The following is a 19,786-nucleotide window of genomic DNA, read 5'->3' on the forward strand; positions in this document are numbered from 1 at the left end:
TTACCATGCAGTGCCATTCCAGTTACATCTTCTCAGTACTCGGGGTTTCAAGAAAATTATACCATGTAACAGATACAGAGTATACTTAGTACCAGAGTTACACAGATGAAACAAGACAATTAAGGATACTCTGCAGGACAAACACAACACTGGAGCCAAAATCCTGTGCATTTTAGACTTTAACATTTATTTTCTTCAGTAGGAGGTCTGGTACATAAATACCTTCTTTAAATTTTAATAAACTGTTTGGATAAAAACAAATCATGGAAAATCTATAAAGGTGGTCATTTCAGTCTTATTTTGAACTCCATCACACTGTATTCCTTTTGTTTTTATTTTTCAACATTTAAGGCTTAAACACTTCAGTTAATCATGTGAATTGCTGACATGCTACAGTAATATTTACATCCAAAATTATATAAAATACAAGCATTTATTGAGTTCAACAATATTGCTTAGAATTACAAAATACAGCAATATCTGAAATACTGAAAGTCTCTTTCATAAAAGCAGCAATTTTTCTCCCATTCCTAGTCTTCACTGTCCAGAAAGTTATGAAAATAAACATTTATATAACATAAGCTACAAATCTAGAAGCGTGACTATCAAGTCTTAAGTCACATAACTTAAACATAAATGAAAATTGGCAAATGAGCATGACATTGTTAAGGTCCAATTATAAGTCTCTGTGCTCTATATATTACAGTAAGGTTTTTTTTTTCCAGTCAAAAAATAACAGTGTGTTTGGATAGGAATTCAGGAGGCAGACTAGCTTTGTGATTAATAGTGCTTCTGTCATTAATTGTGAAGAACCGCTTTGGTGACTAATAATCAGCACAGTAATATGGAAAAACCCAACCTGTACCAACGTGCAATTCTTTTGTTGTAACTGATCTATAAAGAAATATCACATTTATCCATACATGTACTTCAGTACAAGAGTTCTAAAAACTACAGGTAAAGTTTCACCCTCCAAAATACACACTCAGTTCATTCTGTCACAGTAGAAACTGTGTGTACTTAATGGGGATGAATTCTGCTGTAATTCAATTAAAAGCTATTTAACTATTTTTGGTCCCAACATGCAACAACAAAAAAAACTACCCAGAGCATCTCCTTCCCTCCCCCTCTCTTTCACATGTGTGTCAAGGACTTTTGTATTATTATTATTTTTCTTAAGTGCATGACTTTTTTTTTTTTTCAAGTAAATAGCCTATGAAAATCTATTAACAGCTTAAAATGAGGCAGAAATTCCAAGGAAAGCATTTTCACAATCAAACAGAACATTCCACTTTTTTTTTTTTAAACAGCATATAAAAAGAAGTTGATAGATTATAGGTTCTCATATTTATATTAAACAAAAAGAATTTCTGTTGTATTCAAAAGTAGTTTATCAGCATATGCAAACTATGCATCTTCCCTTTAGTATTATTCAGAATACATTAATTTAGCCTATAAAAATACAGTATGGACAAGTTCTTCTCATTCCCTGACATATGAATTCACGATTTTGACACAAAAATTGTAAACTTTTATTACATTCAAAATACATTTCTTAAGTCTTTAGAATTTAAGTTCTGAGGTGATGGCAGTCAGAGCTCTTGGTATACAGCAGAAGTACATTATTGCAGAGCCTTTACACAGAAGTAGCTTACTGGAGTTAGAGAAGATTACTCTTCCCTATGTATTTTTGTTGCTACCAGGAGGAAAAGAAAGGCTTCCTGCTATGAAAGGTCTGTGTGAACGCATTACTCAGATGAACAATTCGGCCCTGACTTCCAGTGCTACTTCGCTCCACAATCACACGCGGCATCTGAACAAGCTGAATGGGACTTTTCCCATCCTTTAACGCCTGAGTAAGGTTCAGTATCTAAAAGAGTAGAAAGCAGGTAAGGTGAGAGCATGCAAATGAAATTGTGGGTAACAGGATTTCAATTTAGCTATCACTCCATTTATTTGATAACGCAGTCATCTACAAAATTCATTTAAGGAAGAATCTACTGCAAGTAGAAGTACCTCATGTGATAACATTTTGACATCCTATGGCTATTTGACTTTTATTCTTTTGTTGAATATTTTAAGCAATCCTTCAAATTCTGGAAGATATTACAGACAAAAATCTAAGAGCATTTCAAATTCACCACATCTCGTAAGAACACGGCTTTTTTAATAAAAAAAAACCTAGAAGAAAGCACTGAACATGTATTTAACTTGGTATATACCAGGACTTTTTCCACAAGTTATTTGCATATGAGAAGATACAGAAACATACTATTAACCTATGCCAAATCCAGTCCTAAGATTCAAATTCAGCCCTCAGATCTCCCAAGAATCTGTTGTTCTCCTTCCAAAACTTCAGTGCTCATTACCTACTCTGGTAACTTACATTATGTTCAATGTTACCTTTACTGAAAACTAAGACAAGTATTCAAATGCAGTTTAGCTGACATACTTGCATTACCTGTAATCTCAAACCTTTCCCCCCCCCCCACTGCACAATGTCTTTCTTTCTTTCTTTGTGGAATGAATGGTAGATCAGTGGGTTGCACACTTTCATAGCTGAAGAACCCTGCAGATTAAGATTGTTGCACGGTTTTCTGCAAATTGGTTCCTACAGCAACTCCAATTTACATTTTCCAAGTTCAAAGGTAATCTTTCGTAGGTCTGCAATAACCATTTGCTATAGTCTCCATATGCTCGAGAACTGTTCACCTTGGGCTTGAATCTCTTTCCAGTATATTTTCCTGTTTCACAAAAATATGCTTCCAACTACTTTTAGTGCTTCAGATTTAAAGCTTCATAATGCATGAAACCTCATAAATACCCTCACAGGCAAGATATATTATTCTTGATATTTCATTTCTTATCTTCATCAACTAAACTCTCTATTTTAACAAGATATCTACAGAGCAGGGTTTTTTTTTTTTTTTTTGCTATCCTGCAAACCAGTATTTCATAATCATTCTGGTTATCCAATTCTTTTATCATCCCCTTCAAACATACTGCAGCCTTTACACCAAAAACAACTCTATAAATCAACGTTAAGGGAATCATTTGCTCCTGGATTTCCAAACATTGAAGAATAACTCTGTCATTCTTCTTATCTACACCCAAGTCTGAAAAAACTGACATTTCCTGCAATTACACAGTTCCAAGGGCAGAGAGACTTAAAAATAAAATCCTCTGCTGAAATACACCTAAAAGAAAAAGTTGGAAGAGAGAGTATGGACTCTGCCTTTTTAGTGTCAAATTAAATTAGACATCCGTATCTAGGTCTCTCTCAGCTATGCAGATTAATTTTTTCCTGTATCTTTTTTTGTTAAACAATAGATTCCCTGTAGCCAACTGATTCAGCACAAACAAAAACAACAACACGAAAAAGCTACTTAACTCTGTTAAGATAGATGAATATTTCAGAATATTTCCAGTGACTTCACAAACTTCTCCACAGACCTATTTCAGAAATAGCTTTTAAACTGCATAATAAGGTTCTCTGGCTTTTAGCCAGCAAACACAATTAATGGTAACGGGGATTATGTTTGACTAAGCAGAACTGCAGTCTTGCACCAAGCACTTCTTGTTACATGAAAAAAAAAAGTCAGATTAAGCCACTCTGGGAATTGCCAGTGTCTGGCCTTAAACTACCCATGCTGAATTTATGAATGCAGTCAAGTCAGTTTCCATAGATTCAGGACAAAAGGGAGTATTATTTCCTCTAGCCCAATTCCCTTATGTTTTCATAAATCACTGGTTTAAGCCTAGCTTACTTTACATTGAACTAAATTTATTTTTGAAGTTAGTTTTCTAGTACATCAGACCAATTTTGAAGCAGCAAGGAGAGAGAAACCCTTCTCCTCTCTTGTTCCAGTATAATTTTATCACTAAAATTCTAATCTGAAAATGCCTGGATTATTTTGCTAATCATTGGTTCTGACATCTGCTAGAATGAAGAAATTCTACTACACAATTTCTTTATTGTAGGAAGTATTTCCATGAAGTTAACCTTCTAAAATAAATACAACTTTATTTTGTATTTATTTTAACAACATAACTAGATTACCCACCAAACATTCCACCCAAGTTTGTGACTATCCTCCAGTGTTTTGTTCAATGTATCAAAGAATATACAGGTATCATGTGTATCTCCTCCCCCGCAAAAAAAAAAAACAACCCTCAATTATATTCGAGAAAGAAAGAAATATAGTCTTCTCAGATGAAAAGGCCTTCAAGTACCTTTCAGTTGAATCAGAGTTTTGGGCTTTTTTTCCCCCAACAGAAAAACAAACATCTGAGAAGTTGTGACAAATTAAATAATATTAAAATACAGTCTTACCTGCCCCCTCATAACAGACATTTGGTTTTCAAAAGTAGTCTTGTCAAATCCTTTATCGGTCTTTATTAAAAAAACATAAAACAGTGAAGTCATTATAAGAAATGATCCATGTTATCAACTGTGTATTTGGTACGCAAATCATCAAGTTCACAATATGCATGGTCATATCTATCAACATTATAATAAACCTAAGATGCCTCAAGTAGTCACAGACTGACTCAAACAAGTCCGCTTACTGCAGACAATTTAGATGTGTCAAAATAAATGATTCATCACATTGATATGTTCTACTTTTACCATAAGTAACACTTCAATGCATGGGTAGGCAGCCTTAACACCTTCACAATGTTATACCACTGCACCCTCATTTTTACTCTATCAAAGAAATTCCTCCTCCTCCAGATTTATTAAATCCTTCAACTTTCACAGAAGTTTAAAATCCAGAGTGACTCTGAATGCAATTGAGCCAAAGATGCAATTATTAGTGCCACACTCATTGGCCTACTTCAATTTAAGTGTATATACACTACAGAGGTATGTTAAGAGGAGCGTTTACAGAGACTTGTTTTATAAAAAATAAACTAGACTTAACCAAGTACGTGAAACTTCACTATATATAAAGGTAATTAGGTTTTCAGATGAGCTGATTACTATCAGTCACAATAGTGACATAGCTTCCTATAATTATGTATATTTCATCATTTGGTAGAAAGGGGTTTACAAGACAAAAATCATAAAAACAAAAACTAGCTAGTACTTGTAATGGAACAGTTAGACATATCAGCAATGCCAAATTCAAAGAACCATCCCACTCACTTTAAATAGTTCATGAAGATCTTCACAAAGATCCTGCACAAAGTTCATATCAGAAATGCGAGGAAGAACCAAGTCTCTGGTCTCCTGAGAGAAGGGAACTTGTGCTTGAGAAAGCCAAGCCCAATGAAAGGGATCTAACACAGGAAAAAACATTTTCAGATTAACAACAGACAAAAATTAAATTTTCAAGTGCTTACCAGAGCTGTAGTAGCATGCTCCTTCCTGGAAGTAATCAGTAACACACACTTCCACAACATTGTCTGTTACCTCACTATACCTCATCTGGCTGCAACTACAAGAACAGCTACGTACCTTTTTTTTTTTTCCCCCTTCATTGGTGAAATTATATTTTAAGAATTTAATATTTTGAGTATTTAGTTTAATCCATTAATACTGTAAACGAAAGCAGCTTACTCCTTGTGTAGTAATTCAACTTCCTTTGGAATAAAATAACAGCTACAATGAAATAGACATCGCTCAGATGCTTGACACATACTAAAGCACTATTTTTATTAAAAACTTCATTTTATCAAGATGTTTTCCTCTAAGTATACAGAGAGAAATATTCCTATCCTTTCATGTAGCTATTAAACAGCTTTTTTTTTTTTTTTTTTTTTAAAGTGAAGACTAACATTGCCATGTCTCCTCCTACTTCCAGAGGAGCATTCATTGCCACATCCCCAGTACAGTTGCAGAATTGACCGCAGCAGAGATACCTGGGACAGTAGCTATCAAGTATCCAGATGTCTGGGACTGCACAGAGCTAAGAGTGGTGTAATTAAATAGCCTTTTATTAACTAGCCCACACTTAACTGGAACAATTACCCAATTGGCTAATAGGTCACAGACATAATTAAGCCCTTTCAGGCACTTCCCTCTTAACTCTAAGTAGTCATTTTCAGAAACAATCTAGATTTATTAGGAATGTCAATTTTTGATCTTCTTGGACATAATGTTAATTTCTACTAAATAAGCTAAAGTTGAAGACAAGGAAAAATAATATGTAGCTTGTCTACTTATTCACAACAGTACCCTTAAAACAGTTTGCATATCCTTGCATTAAAGTCACTTTCTACAACATCATTAAAAATGCGAGAAATGTTATTAATATCTATGTATTAATACTGTTCTAAAGCTAAAAAAAAAGGTCTAAACCACACACGCCACTGCAAAAAGAAAACAATATAGTGCTAGCTTAATGAAGTATAAAAACCATCATCACCCAAACTGTAAATACTTATTCAGAAATTACTTGTCCAAAAGTAAGATGATTGAATAATACAATACATACATGCCCTCCACTCATCGGGATGCTTAAAAGGAAATGCTAAACCATTATCAATCGCAGCAATTTTAATAGTAGATTCTTCAGTTTCAGTCCATTGGATATCCTACGGAAGGAATATTTCAAAGTTTAGCGACACCTGGGTGCTTACAAAAATAGTAACATATATTAAAATACTAAATACGGGTTTTAGCTTCACTAATTAAACTTAAATTTCATGAAGGACTATCAAAGAAACTGCAGCCCATAGAATTTTAAGCTACCACAATTAAAAAGGAGCTCTTCCCACAAATACAAAATACAGAGCACAGAAACAGCTGTAGAAATCAGAACATTTTCAGAATATATTTTCTTACCTTATCTGACAGATCAAGTCCATCATCTTGCTTTTCATACCTGACTAACCAGTTATCATTACCTCTGTCTTTAAACAAAAAAAAAAACAACGCATGTCTCAACACATCATTTGCAAAGAAAGCATCACCCAAAATTATACAGAAAGCAATACTGCAAGTTGAGGATTTACCAAAGAAGTCAGGCAAAACCATTCAGTTTTTCTCCAATCAAAACATCTTTTGTGAAACCTTTAAGATAACTCATTTATTGGAAAGATTAAATATTTACCAAACATACTTGAGCCATATATACTACCGTTTTACTGATAGAACATACAGGAAAATATCAAGAAGAAAGTATCTTCAGGCACTGTCATTCCTATAGAATAGTAAAGATGCCCACTTCAGATGAAGCAGCAAAAGAAGCATTTAGATAAAACTGCCTTTGCATTTTACTGGAAACAAATCACCTACAAAAAGTTGAAACAAAAATGTCAGCCTCTGAGTGAAAGAAACAGGAACACAGGAGAACAGACACATTTCACAGTTTACTGTTCAGTGCCTGGTCACAATCAATAAAAGTATTTTGCATCGATGTGAAGCCATGTTGTTACTGGTCTCCAGCTCAGCATAAAAGGAATGGTAGTTGTAGCTGCTTTTATACTTCCTGTAACCCCATCATCCTTTCTTCTAATTTTGCAAAAGAGACAGTTAATTGTCTACTGACACAGCTAAAGCATAAGTGTTTTGGTTTAAACTCTCAAATCATTTAAAAATATCAAGTAACGGCCAGTAGAAGTTGCTTGGATTTCATAATTTCCTAATATTTAATGTTTGAACATAAAGGTTTTTTTAACCTTTAAAATGCAACATTCTGCCCTTCATTTGTGAGCAAAACATTTGAAATGCACTAAAGCCTTAACAGCAATTTTCAGTCGGAGTTATTTACAAATTTTCCCTCAAGTGAGTTGATAAGATATTGCAGGACACTAAGAGATACCTGTATTTCTGATGACATAATCTAAGATAACCAGTCTTTCAAACTGTGACTGAAATTCTTTCCTTGTGTTCTCAGGTAAAGGATCAGTTTCAAACTTCCTGAGCCAGTAGTCAGCTTCCTTGTATCCTTCAACAAACAGCTGGAAGGAGCCAACCTGAAACATTAAGAAACCATATCACAAATACACCCATGCATGCCCTTAGCTAATTTTAACATTAACAGAAAAACAGGTAACATCCTTTCAAAGTTCAGAACACCGAAGGCAATACAACAAACCACCCAGCAAAAAAAAAAAAAAAAAAAAAAGTACATAAAAAAACAAGATTAAGTAGTTCCTCTTTCTCTAGTAGTTTTTCTCTAAATTCTGGAAAACTTCTAAAAAGTCTCGTATCATTAGGATTTTTTGTTTTGGTCTCATTTTCAGTGTGGTTAAGCACTCACTGGATTTACCAGGAACTAAAAGTAGACAGGCAGACTAACACAAACGAACCTTCAGTGTTATAGCAATATTTGAAATGAAGTAGTAACATCTATTTTCATTGGAAACACCTGGTTCATCAGTTCATAGGAAACTCACCAAAAATAACAGCAGAAAAAAAAAATCTTCCTCTCTGAAAAGCTTGTGCGTTTCACTGATGAGACCAGCAGCTCTGGTCATTTTTTTCAAGAAACTTTTTGCATGAAAATGACTGAAATGCACTTCCCAAAGGACTCCAAGGAAGGAAACCACAGATGAAATAGGTTCCGTATGTGCGGACAACAGAAAAGTTACTCATGATTAAAATTCAAATGAGGGATTATATTTGAGAATTAAAATGTATATAGATGCACACATGTTGAGATATAGATGAACTTCAAAGTGTGCATAATTACCATGTAATATGTGATACAAGCTTGCATAACATATGTCATATGAAACTCAAATTGCTGGAATGGAGAAGTAGATTACTAAAGTTGTACATAATCAGTGTTTTAAAAGTTTAAGAGTAGAACATTGTGGCGAGATTCTGGGGTTACAACAAGAAGGATGTGAGGTTGTAGTCAGAGGAATACTGCACACAAGAAGGTAGGATGAACATGACAATAAGGCCCCTAAAAAAAAAGAAAACAAAGAAATAGAAGGGAGAAAGATTTAGGAAATCTGAAAGAACTAGAAAAGCAGCAAAGGAGAAACAACCACACAACATAAAAAAAAAAAAAAACAGCAGGCAATGAAGGGAATATAACTAGTCAAGAAAAGGAGAAGAACAGAAAGAAGTACACAATTTTAATGTTATTTCCCTCCAGTAGAAAGCTAAGCTACAAACTGAAAAAGTGGCTAGATTGTAAGTGCTGTTTAAGAGAAATTAAAACACAACAGAATGGTCAGGTTTTGCTTAAAAACAATTACATTTAATCAACCTTCCATCAGTCAGAGAGAGCTTATAAATAAGCAACAAGGTTTTTCTTCTACTAAAGTTATCTCTATTTTTATTATTAAAGCTTTTGCGCCAGAGTAAGGAAATGCATTGATCTTCTTGTTAATCTTACCTTAGGAGGTAGTCCAATTCGATTAAATTTCTTAGCAACTTTTGGCACTTTCTCTAAAGCATATTTTTTTCCTCTTGACTTTGCACGATCTATTGCACTGTAATTAAAGGTCTCACTGACAAGCCAGACAACCTTCAAATAAGAAAATGCTGCCATTAAAAATGTTAAAAGCACAACTCTGTTCTGCAACATTTTATTTGTTGATTTACAGTTAATTTTATGATCAGTGGCCAAGAGAGAAAGAACGAAACATCAGGCAAGTCCAATAGAAAAAAAAATACAGGAAAGCGGGAATATTTGCTATTTCATGTATCTCAAAGAGAAATGTGATGAAGTACTTGTAAACTGGAATCTTTATATGCTGCTATTTGGAATATATCAGAATTTGCAATTCTTATGCTTCTTGCTAAATTAGTATGCAGAAAAATAGCAGAAAATACTAAAGTGGTAAAATTTTTTTTTTTTTAAAAGGAGAACACACCAAAGATTTAATTCACCTCTCAAGCTCATCCTTTAAAACAAAGAACCACAGAGTCACTGCTTCTACACTAAACCACTGGGCACTAGGACTTGATATAGTCTGGAAGTGATTTAGAGCTAATGCAGGCACAACTACAGCCCAGATCCTGACATATCAGTAACCGTGTTTTTTTTGCATTTGATAACTCATGTATTTTTAACTTTTACCTTAGTTTTGGGTACAACTCCTAGTCCCAGCTTGTCATCTACAAGGTAGGCACCAGCTTCAGAGAGATAGCCCTGATTTGGAACAAGGCAGCCTCTGCCAAAGCAGCAAGGACAACATATCTTGTGAAAATATTTGGTCCATTTGGGATTTAGATGTCCATAAGGCTCTTCAGATTTTGGTTTGAACACTCCAATAGTTTTCTAGGATAAACAATATGCAATTAAATTATGAATACTTTGAGTTGCAAAGGATTAACCAATACTTTCAATAACTAATTTTTAAAATTATTTTGAATCCTAAACATTAGGATTTATACAATCCTAATACAATTTCTTTTTTTACACAACATAATAAAACTAGATCTAACAAAATAGCATTTGAAATAAATGCGTTATCAGATGCTTTTCTAGAGGTAGCACAAATTCAAAATAACTTCTCTTCATAACAGAAAATCAAAAACAGCTAACACTTACTACTTTTACAAAATGAAAGTATTTTAGAATATAAGTAGTTTTTAAAGTAGTTTTAAGAAGCGCTTTCAGCCTACCAGTTAACTTACTGATTAGACATTTCAGGCAGCGACACAATTGTTCCAGGAAAGGAATACACAGAATGCTGATAATCAAGCATTACATTTTATCTTTTGTATCTATTTTATTACTTTTAGTGAGAATATATGGAAATTTGCTCTTGGCAGTTCCATTGAATGGCATCACTACTGCTGGGGATTCCTTGACTTGAAGCTGACTGTAGCAGTTTATACTGACACAATTAAATATTTGTAACAAAGCTTAAAGTTACTGAAAGTACTATGTCCATTTTTGGACATCATGCTTCAAGAAATCTGTGAAATAACTGGAGAAATTGGGAAAAAAATGAGAATATGCAAAAAAGTAAACATTCTTCCACAATTCACAGATCCCAGAAGGTATAACCATGGATTGTTTAGCCTAAAGAAGAGAAAATGGGACACAAAATCAACTAAATAATAAGTTGCTAAAAAGAAACAAGGAACGACAGATTTAGTGTTAACCAACCGAGAAGTGATAGGCTTAAATCCCAGCAGGTAAGAAGCAAAGAAGAAAAACTCTTACGGTTTAAGAGCAGCTTAAGACCAGAACAAATTTCTGGGCTGTGTAGTTTCCAAGACAGGATGCTGCTAAGAACAGGTTAGTCATAGGAGCATGACAAATCCATTAAGACAATCCTGCTCTACAACATAGGCATTAAAGAGATAATTTCTTAAGGTGCCTCCTACAACAGGATTCTATATTTGTTAACCTCAAATGGCAAGATTTTTGTTACACTAAATTACATAGCCTTCCCACTGTCTGTGATAAAATTTAGCCCACTGTACAAGGTCCATGTAATGACTCTTCTACAGCTCATGTGAAATACTGTAGAAATGCAGTATTTTTATTCCTTCTCTCATGACCACGCTAAGTAAATCAAATTTTTATCTAATATATAATGAACACATCCATTTAAAAATATTTTCTTATATTTGTTCTTTTCTGAATCCTTACCAAAAAAAGAAGTAATATCTCAATAAAGACAAGCATTGCTTGTAGTTGCACTACGATTTTCACAGCCGATCTACACTTCAAACCAAGAATACAGTTTGCTGGTAGTTAGTTAGCAGCATTCTTCTCCCAGGATCTGCTAATTCAGCTAGATTATGGAGATAAACTAACTAGTTGATCTAGGTTCTAGAGAATTTTTAACTGCTTTCAGTCTTGTTTTGGATAACACTAACACTAGTGAACTTATTTCATTCAATTTGGAAATGCAGTACACAACACACTAGATTTTAGTAGCAACACCTGTCTTACATATCCACTTTGATTCACTTCCACCAACTACCAGAAGAAATAAGTTAAAACATCACTATATGCATTCATCCTACAACTTTACTATCAACAGGAGTAGGATGCGAAGAGGCAAAAAATCCCTGAAGTTTTCAGCACACTTATCTCCAATTTGAATGGTATATTCAAATCATGAGCAAGTTCTATGCAACCGCGGATTGCATTTACGATTCTATTTAGACCTACACAAAAGGCCTTTGTGCTTACAACAAACATTCTCTGTAACACAAAAGTCTGGGATGCAAAACTATGTTCTCTGCATGGAACATATTAGGAATTATGCCTTATAAATGCAGCAAAGTGCAAGGTTTTGCACTTGCGCCAGAGGAATCCCAGACATATATAGACTGGGAGGAGCAATCCTTTGGAGTAGCCCTGCAGAGAAGGACGTGGAGGTCCTGGTGGATGAAAAACTTAACATTAGCCAGCAGTGTGCTCTTGCAGCTCGGAAAGCAAATGGTATTCTGGGCTCCATCAGAAGAGGGGTGGCAAGCACTGAGAGGGAGGTGATTGTCCCTCTCTACTCTGCCCTCATGAGGCCCCATCTGGAGTACTACATCCAGGTCTGGGGCCCCCAGTACAAGGAAGACAGGGAGCTGTTAGAGAGGGTCCAGAAGAGAGCCACAATGATGATCAAAGGGCTGGAGCACCTCTCCTATGAAGAGGGTCTGAGGGAGCTAGACTTGCTCAGCCTGGAGAAGAGAAGGCTGTGGGGTGACCTCATTGCAGCCTTCCAGTACCTAAAGGAAGCCTACAAACAGGAGAGGAATCTTTACAAAGTCTTTACAAAGGTAGATAATAGCAGGACAAGGGGAAATGGTTTTAAGTTGAAGGAAGGAAGATTTAGGTTAAATATCAGGGGGACGTTCTTTACCATGAGAGTAGAGAGGTGCTGGAACGGGCTCCCCAGAGGCTGTGGATGCCCTGTCCCTGGAGGTGTTCAAGGCCAGGTTGGACGGGGCCCTGGGCAGCCTGGTCTAGTATAAGATATGGAGGTTGGTAGCCCTGCCTGCGGCAGGGGGGTTGGAGCTCGATGATCCTCCAACCCAAGTCATTCTATGATAAAGCAACAAAATAAAGAAACACCTGGGAAACTGAATTTACTTGGTACGCTACTTCAGTCAAAATTACAATACTAGAATTCTTAAAAAATTATTCTGTTACTCCTGTAGAATCACACGCATCTACCTCCTCAAAACAGAACTACATGCTTTTCATTTCCCAGAAATGTAATGCTGTATTTGACAGTATATGCCAAGCCATCAATTAACTCTTCTGAGTCATATTTTAGATAGTACTTTCTACAAACTGAACATCTTAAAGAGCAGCTTAGCTCATTCCCTTACTTGCCTCAACCTTTCTGTGCTACGGTATACAACTCAAGATACAATTTTCAAGTTTTCCCTAAAGTTAAAACCTCCATAAACTTTGCAGAGACACTGATATTGAGCCACTTGGTTCTACTCAATATGTAGACAACCTAGAAGACCAGTCTCAATTTTGCAAGTCAAAATTAATTTCTAGACAGGTTGCACTGACATGACCAATTAGCCAGCAGCAAAAACACCTTGCAGAAGAGTCCGCGTTTGAAGCAGATAGACACCTTTTCTTCCTTGGTTACACAATGTGTAGTAAATGAAGAAATATTCATCAGGAGTGTTTAAGTACTGAACTGCTTTGTATCAGTAAACAACTATACCACTGAAACGCACAAAGGTGATAGGTTTATCTTTCTGGGAGAATCAAATCATTGATTAAAGCAACCTAACAGTAACAGTCATTTTGGCTATAAGTTGGTATTAGGGCAAGTAAACGTTCCAGAAGCTGACCAGTTCAAATGCTAAGTATGTCATTTAATAAGGTCTTTCCCAGCACAGGGAGGAGAAAGCAAGTCACAAAGCTGCTCTGAAGAAGGATGATGCAATACTCTGTCAAACAGGATGTGAAATCCATCCCACAAATGGAATTAGCACTACTGCCAAAATAAAGTTTTTTAATCAGATCTTTAATACAGGTAGGAAAATTATATAAGCTCTAAGTGCAAAGAAGAACTCAAAGCTAGGAACTCATTCTCAGTTCCATGGTGGGAAGTACTTGCAAACTTCACAATGAAAGTTTTCTGGGCCTACGTAATAAAACCACCACCAAAAAACTCTACCAATTTTTCTTCATTTAAGCTTTCATTTCTCTTAAGCGTATCCCAATCAAAGACCTGCATGAAGTGGAGGCAGGTAAGCAAGTCACTACTAGGAACTTCATCATGAACAAAACCAACATCTCAGAGCAAAAGAGAAATAAAACCAGCAAGAAAATCACTATGTAAGAAATGAGGAGATAAAGGTGTTCCATCCAAAATACTACGGTTACAAAACACAACGCCTCCCAGGACGCAGTGAGCTTCTAAAGCACTTGCTAGTCAAAGAGATTTGCACACGTGGAAATCCAGAATGAGAGTCATTTTTGCTAGTAATTCCCCTACTTGTTCTAACTTTGTATGAATGAGACACTTTCCACAGTATCAGGGAAAAGCTCTAAACACTTGAGCAGTTTAAAACAGCATTTTTAGCATAACACTGTAGGAACAAGTCATGTACTCTATTTTTTTTTTTAAGAAGTAGTGAGTTAAACCAGCAGTTGGTTACTTCGATTTTTTTCCTATTCCATATAAGGAAAGACATGATCCTTCTTCAGAATCTCTTTAAAAATTGTATTCAGTTTCAATATGCATATATAAGTATACAAGCCAAAAGTCTCCAAAGAACAAAACTGAAGTAGGGAAGTGACTTGAAGGGGAAAAAATGACTGATGAAACTTGGAACAGATCTTGACGTAAATAGCATTATATGCATGAGCAAGAATCCCACAAACTGATTAGAGAAAGAAACAACTTCTTCTTCCAGTTTCAAGAAGACTCCATCCCAATGTACTTTGGCGCTTCTCCAACAGGATAAAGGGGCTCACTACTAGCAAATGCTCCTGGAACACAGGAGTACAAACCGCATATGCAGTCCTGAGAAGATTTTGTACAGGTAGTTCTGCCACCTGACATCTTCAAAATAAGTTCAGAATGAGATCACAACATAGTTCAAGTCAGGCAATTACTGTGAAAAACCCCTCATTGAAAAGCATAAACACTATCACCAGAAAATTGTCATTAAAACAAAATGGACTCCTATTAAAAGTGGCAAGACAGGAACATATTCTGCAACAACCAGTAACACAAATAGAGGCTACACAAGAAGAAAATTAAATCCCAAACAAGTAGGAAATGACTTTTTTGGGGATGCAGGAAAAAGCAATCTCAGAGATGTTCTGAAAACCTAGGCATTTAGGTGTTACAGTTTCTAAGTCCAACTCAACTGGCACCTTCAGAATGAACAAACACCTGCATATCCACTTAAGAGTAAAGACCAGTGACTGAGCTTAAAATAAAATCGCATATAGCAAATCAAAAGGTATGGGGAACAATCTTTTTGATACTTGCTAAAAGTGTTCTGGAGTCTGTTTTTTGGAACAGGTCCATAAGCAAAGTATTTCTGATTTAAAGAAAACAATGAGCAACTATGCATAAAAGTTCCTTTAACAAAAACGCTAACTTCTCAAGCAAGCCATTAGCTAAGTTCTCTCTCTCACAATAAACTTAAGACACCTCACACTATCACCTATTTTATTCACCCTTCTCTTCTGTTAGTGGTAAATGGCACTTTAAAAAGGAAGGCAAACTGAAACCACTACATTAAGATTCAGTCAATGAGTGCAAGCAAAAAGGTTGGTGGTTGTATCACCCTCCTTGCCTGTCCACAGGAGCATGTTGACCAAACCATCCTAGATAAAAGACAATTAACAAAGGAAAGAAAAAAAAAAACATAAAACAGCTTGCTAAAGAACTCTGAACAGTACTAAAAACCAGAAGCTGAGTTCTTTTAAGAAAATCAGTTAAAACATACAAAGAACAAAATATTAGATTCTGCACAAAAGATTCCCTGAGCTGTTATCAGATGTTGAAGAGACCCTTTTATTTCCTCCATATTTATCCGGTGCAGAATATTCAAAACATGCTAAAACTGTAACAGAGAAACAACAGTTAGATGGACTTCACTTACGCTGCAAGACATTAGAAATCGCAGTACTTGTGTCTCTTAGATTTTGGAATACTTAAAAGGTTTTAAACAGAATTAAAAATTTTCATTTTAAACCAGCTGCGGTTAGAGTCTCTGAATTTGAAATATTTTGCTCACCCCTTTACTGTCCTTCGCAAAGTAACTCCCACTGGATCCTTGAGAGATTCTTTCCGGAAAAACTCCACAGTCTATAGCTTGTTCTGCTCTCATAATAATTTCTGCAAATTCTGGATCATCTAAAAATGTATTCATATCAGTAGTGTGTCCTGTATGCCCTGAAAAATAAGAAAATAAGCAAACTTGAGCACAATTTGTACTAAGAATAAATAAAAGCATAAATAATACATAGAAAAGCAGATAGTTTTCTCTGACAACGCCTACTTACCAGCAAGCAGGAGAATCTGCTGTTAAATCAGTGCGACTTTGCACACTGATGTATCCGCATGTAATAAACCTCACTTAAAGTAAACCATCCAAATCTACAACTAACTTGAGACTAACACTGCAAAATGTTTATCTCTTACAATGATTATTTTTAATATTTATATAACAAAGCCCAAAGGAGGAAAAAAAACAACTAAAAAAATGCACATGTAGATTGAGGATTCATATGTTCCCCTTCTATAAAGGTTTTTGCTCCTCTTAGTAGAGAAAGCTAAGTGAAAGCAAACTGTCCATCACCCACTGAGTATCAGAATGGCACCACATTATTCAGCCAACAGCTTGGCTAGCACATTCATTACCTGTTCCTAGGACACAATCATGCTGTTCACAACCCAGACTTACATGAAGAGCTGACAAGAAGCATCAGCGTCTCAACCAAGTACAGCATGCCATCACATTCAACACTAAAGAACTGTAAACATCTTGCAGAATTTCTTTGCACATTGACCAAGAGATCAGTTCTGTGTAGATAACAAATATTTATTTTTTTTAAAAGCAGCTAAATAGTTGGCAGGAAATAATACTTCTTCAAAAGTTCAAATTATTTCTTGCTGTAAGTTCTTAAACCCGAGAGTTCTGGCTTTCTCAGAGGTCAGCCTTTAACTTCCGTGCATTCACTCCAGAATCTAAACTCATAAGAATCGTTACTGTCTTTATGAATATATTCTTCAATCATGCGTCCTCACCATGAATGGTAATTGAGTACATTTGTTCTGCAGCTAAATTTAAAAAATACATTATGCTGAACGCTCAAGAGAAAATTCTTTTTTTAAACACGGTTTTTTTTCATTGTTGCTACTGTGCTACTAGAAAGCCTTCTGTTACTGCAGTAACGTGGGTGTATAAGAACATATAGGATGCAAACAAGGATGGGAGCAGCTGTAAGAAGTTTCCTTTCAGTTTCTCACCAGTTTCCACATGAAATAAAAGCCATTTTACTCCTAACTAGCATCTGTTGAACAATGCAGGGTTTTCCAAGTTGGTTTCTTCTTCTGTGAAAATGTCGCACAGCTTATTTTCAGTTTCTGAATGTACAGAGATAACTGTTCAAGGTTTTTCTTGCAGCTGCTCTAAGAACTACTCTTCTCAGAAAGTACCCATTCAGGAAGCCAGGGCTCAGCCAATTCAACAAGGTTGTGTGTAAGGCTGTGAAGCTGCTGCACTTGAACAATGAGACTGTCCTAAAGAGGATATGAGCACTGTCATCCAAGCACATGCCTCTACTTGTTCTTCCATCAAGTTAACAATGACAGAGGCTAAACTAGTACATTTTGTGTTGTAAGCAGAGCACCCTAAGTCCTTTAACCTAAGCCTTCTGCTATTTTAACGCTAACATTAGTAGGGGTAGTCCTGAGGAATTCTAAGGCTTTCTTACATAATCTCAGGGGAGATGTCAAAGAGATCTCTGCATTTACCACTCTCACTGCCTAGCAGGACAAGGCCTGTGGCTCCAGTCTCCTCTCAGAAACATTAAGGACGATGTTTTGCTAAAAGCACCATTTCAATCTCTGTGGGAATAAGGCAGAAGAACCCTAACATCCTACCAGCACCTTCAATTCGCGCACCTGGTCTACTCTGAGTGCTACTGGTTAAAAAACAAGATTCCATTCTTTTCTTATGGTTAAACACACTATGCTAGCAAGAACTCTCTATGACTACTTAAGAAGAGTTACTTGCAGAGACTGCTTTGTTCAAATCAGTGGTTTTTTGGTTTGCTTGTAAAATAAACCAATCTTGCAAAAAAAACTTCTTTCAAGCTTTAAAAAAAAAAACTTTTTAAAAGGCTTTTTTAAAGCTCATCTCCGGTAAGAAGTACAATTACAACAGCACACACTGATCAGTGACACCAATCTATGTATTTCCATCAGCAAACCCTTCCCAGAAAAGGCAATCTCTTGACGTATATCTGCTTTAAAAGTCATAGGGAAGAAAGCCCGAAAGCCTGCAGAAGCAGCGGCAGCCCCACCACAAAGCAGCCCGCAGCCGTGCACAGCCAGAACTTTTACGACTAAAAGCGACGGACGCAAAGAAAGTTCCAGCAGAACCGAACGGCAAGGACAAGGCTTAGCAGCAGCGGGCACGCTCACGGAGATGCCCACGAGCTCGGGCAGCCCCGCAGCTCGGCCCGCATGTGCGCCCACCCAACTCGCGGGGCCGGGCCGGGGCCGCCCCTCGGGGCACACGCCGGGCGCCCCGCGCCGCTCCCCTCGCGCCAGCCCAGCGGCCGCGGCCGTACCTGCGCCGACGCGGGGCTCCTTATCCCGGGCGGCGCCCGCTCGGCGGCCGCGGCCCGACGCCCGTAGGAGAGGCTCTTCCTCTCCATCCCCCTCGGGCCCCGAGTCCTCCTCACCCTCCTCTTCCTCCTCCAGCCCCAGCTCCCCGCACAGCCTCACGGCCCCGCCGGGGGCGGCTCTCCCCGCGAGCGGCCCCGCCTGAAGCGCCGGCTCCGACAGGAGCAACAGCTGCTCGTCGGGCTCCTCGGGACCCGACTCCATAGGCGGCCGCGAGCCGAGCGCGGGGCGAGGAGGCGCCGCCGGGCGAGCTCGGACTCAAGCACCTCCGCCGCAGCCCATGGCGCTCTCGATGCCAGCGCTACGGCGGCGGGCCTGTCACGGCTCTGCGCATGCGCCGGGTGCCGGCGTCCCGCCCCGCGCCGCTACCTGCCTTAAAGGAGCCGCGTTCCCGGCGCCACGCTGCCGTCCTGCTCCGCTTGCACAGCGCGGCTCCCGTCCCGCGTCCTCCGCAGGGGAGGAAGGCTGACGGCGGGAGCGCTGCGGCAGCGTCAGGTGCTGCGGACACAGGCCGTACAGGGCAGCGTGCGTGCAGCGTGACTGCTCGCTGCTCCTCCGGGCGGTCAGACATCAATGCTCGCAGTATTCTCATTGCTGGGACTCAACAAAACATCCCTGTAACGCTCTGCATTTCTAAGTCAGGCTGGCTTGTCTCCAGGCCACTTTCCGGCTTCCCGACTTTCCCATACTTTATGAAATGTTGTTCTGCACAGTACACTGTCATTTCCAAATGGAAGCAGAAAAACAGCAAGAGGAACAGTACGAATCTACTCTTTAATTACTTCCATGTTCCCACAGCCACCCTTGTCTTAAGAGAAATAAGGGTAACACAGCCAAACCCCAAGACAGTGCATCGTGCTGTGACTGGGATGCATCCTCCCACATTTCTCTATCTGGGGATGGGTTTTGTTGGCGCAGTGCTCAGGGGCGTTGGTGAAATACAGGAGAAAGAGATATACGTGGAGCACTTGTACAGAACTGAGCTTCTGGATTGTGCTGGGAGAGAGCCAGTTCTCAGCTCACACAGTAATCGCATGTCTTTATTATTCATTATTCTCATAACTATTCACACTAC

General features: G+C 37.7%; 1 protein-coding gene across 3 annotated transcripts; it reads right to left on the reverse strand.

The window, feature by feature from the left end:
- On the reverse strand, nucleotides 162-19,041 carry PI4K2B (phosphatidylinositol 4-kinase type 2 beta). Of its 3 annotated transcripts, XM_021393949.1 has the most exons (11): nucleotides 18,657-18,795; nucleotides 16,763-16,881; nucleotides 16,094-16,251; nucleotides 9,987-10,187; nucleotides 9,300-9,431; nucleotides 7,770-7,923; nucleotides 6,791-6,858; nucleotides 6,441-6,540; nucleotides 5,150-5,283; nucleotides 4,334-4,393; nucleotides 162-1,870 (listed from the first exon to the last, which is right to left on the reverse strand). In XM_021393949.1, exons 2-11 carry the CDS (start codon nucleotides 16,806-16,808, stop codon nucleotides 1,697-1,699), a joined length of 1,227 nt encoding a protein of 408 aa, XP_021249624.1. In that variant the 5' UTR covers nucleotides 16,809-16,881; nucleotides 18,657-18,795; the 3' UTR covers nucleotides 162-1,696. The 3 variants fall into 3 exon arrangements, with proteins under 3 accessions (XP_021249624.1, XP_021249623.1, XP_021249622.1); XM_021393948.1 differs by lacking the exon at nucleotides 16,763-16,881 and having other exon boundaries at nucleotides 18,771-19,041; XM_021393947.1 differs by lacking the exon at nucleotides 16,763-16,881 and having other exon boundaries at nucleotides 18,657-19,041.

This window comes from Numida meleagris, chromosome 4 (assembly GCF_002078875.1).
Source record: "Numida meleagris isolate 19003 breed g44 Domestic line chromosome 4, NumMel1.0, whole genome shotgun sequence".
Taxonomy (NCBI): Eukaryota; Metazoa; Chordata; class Aves; order Galliformes; family Numididae; genus Numida; species Numida meleagris.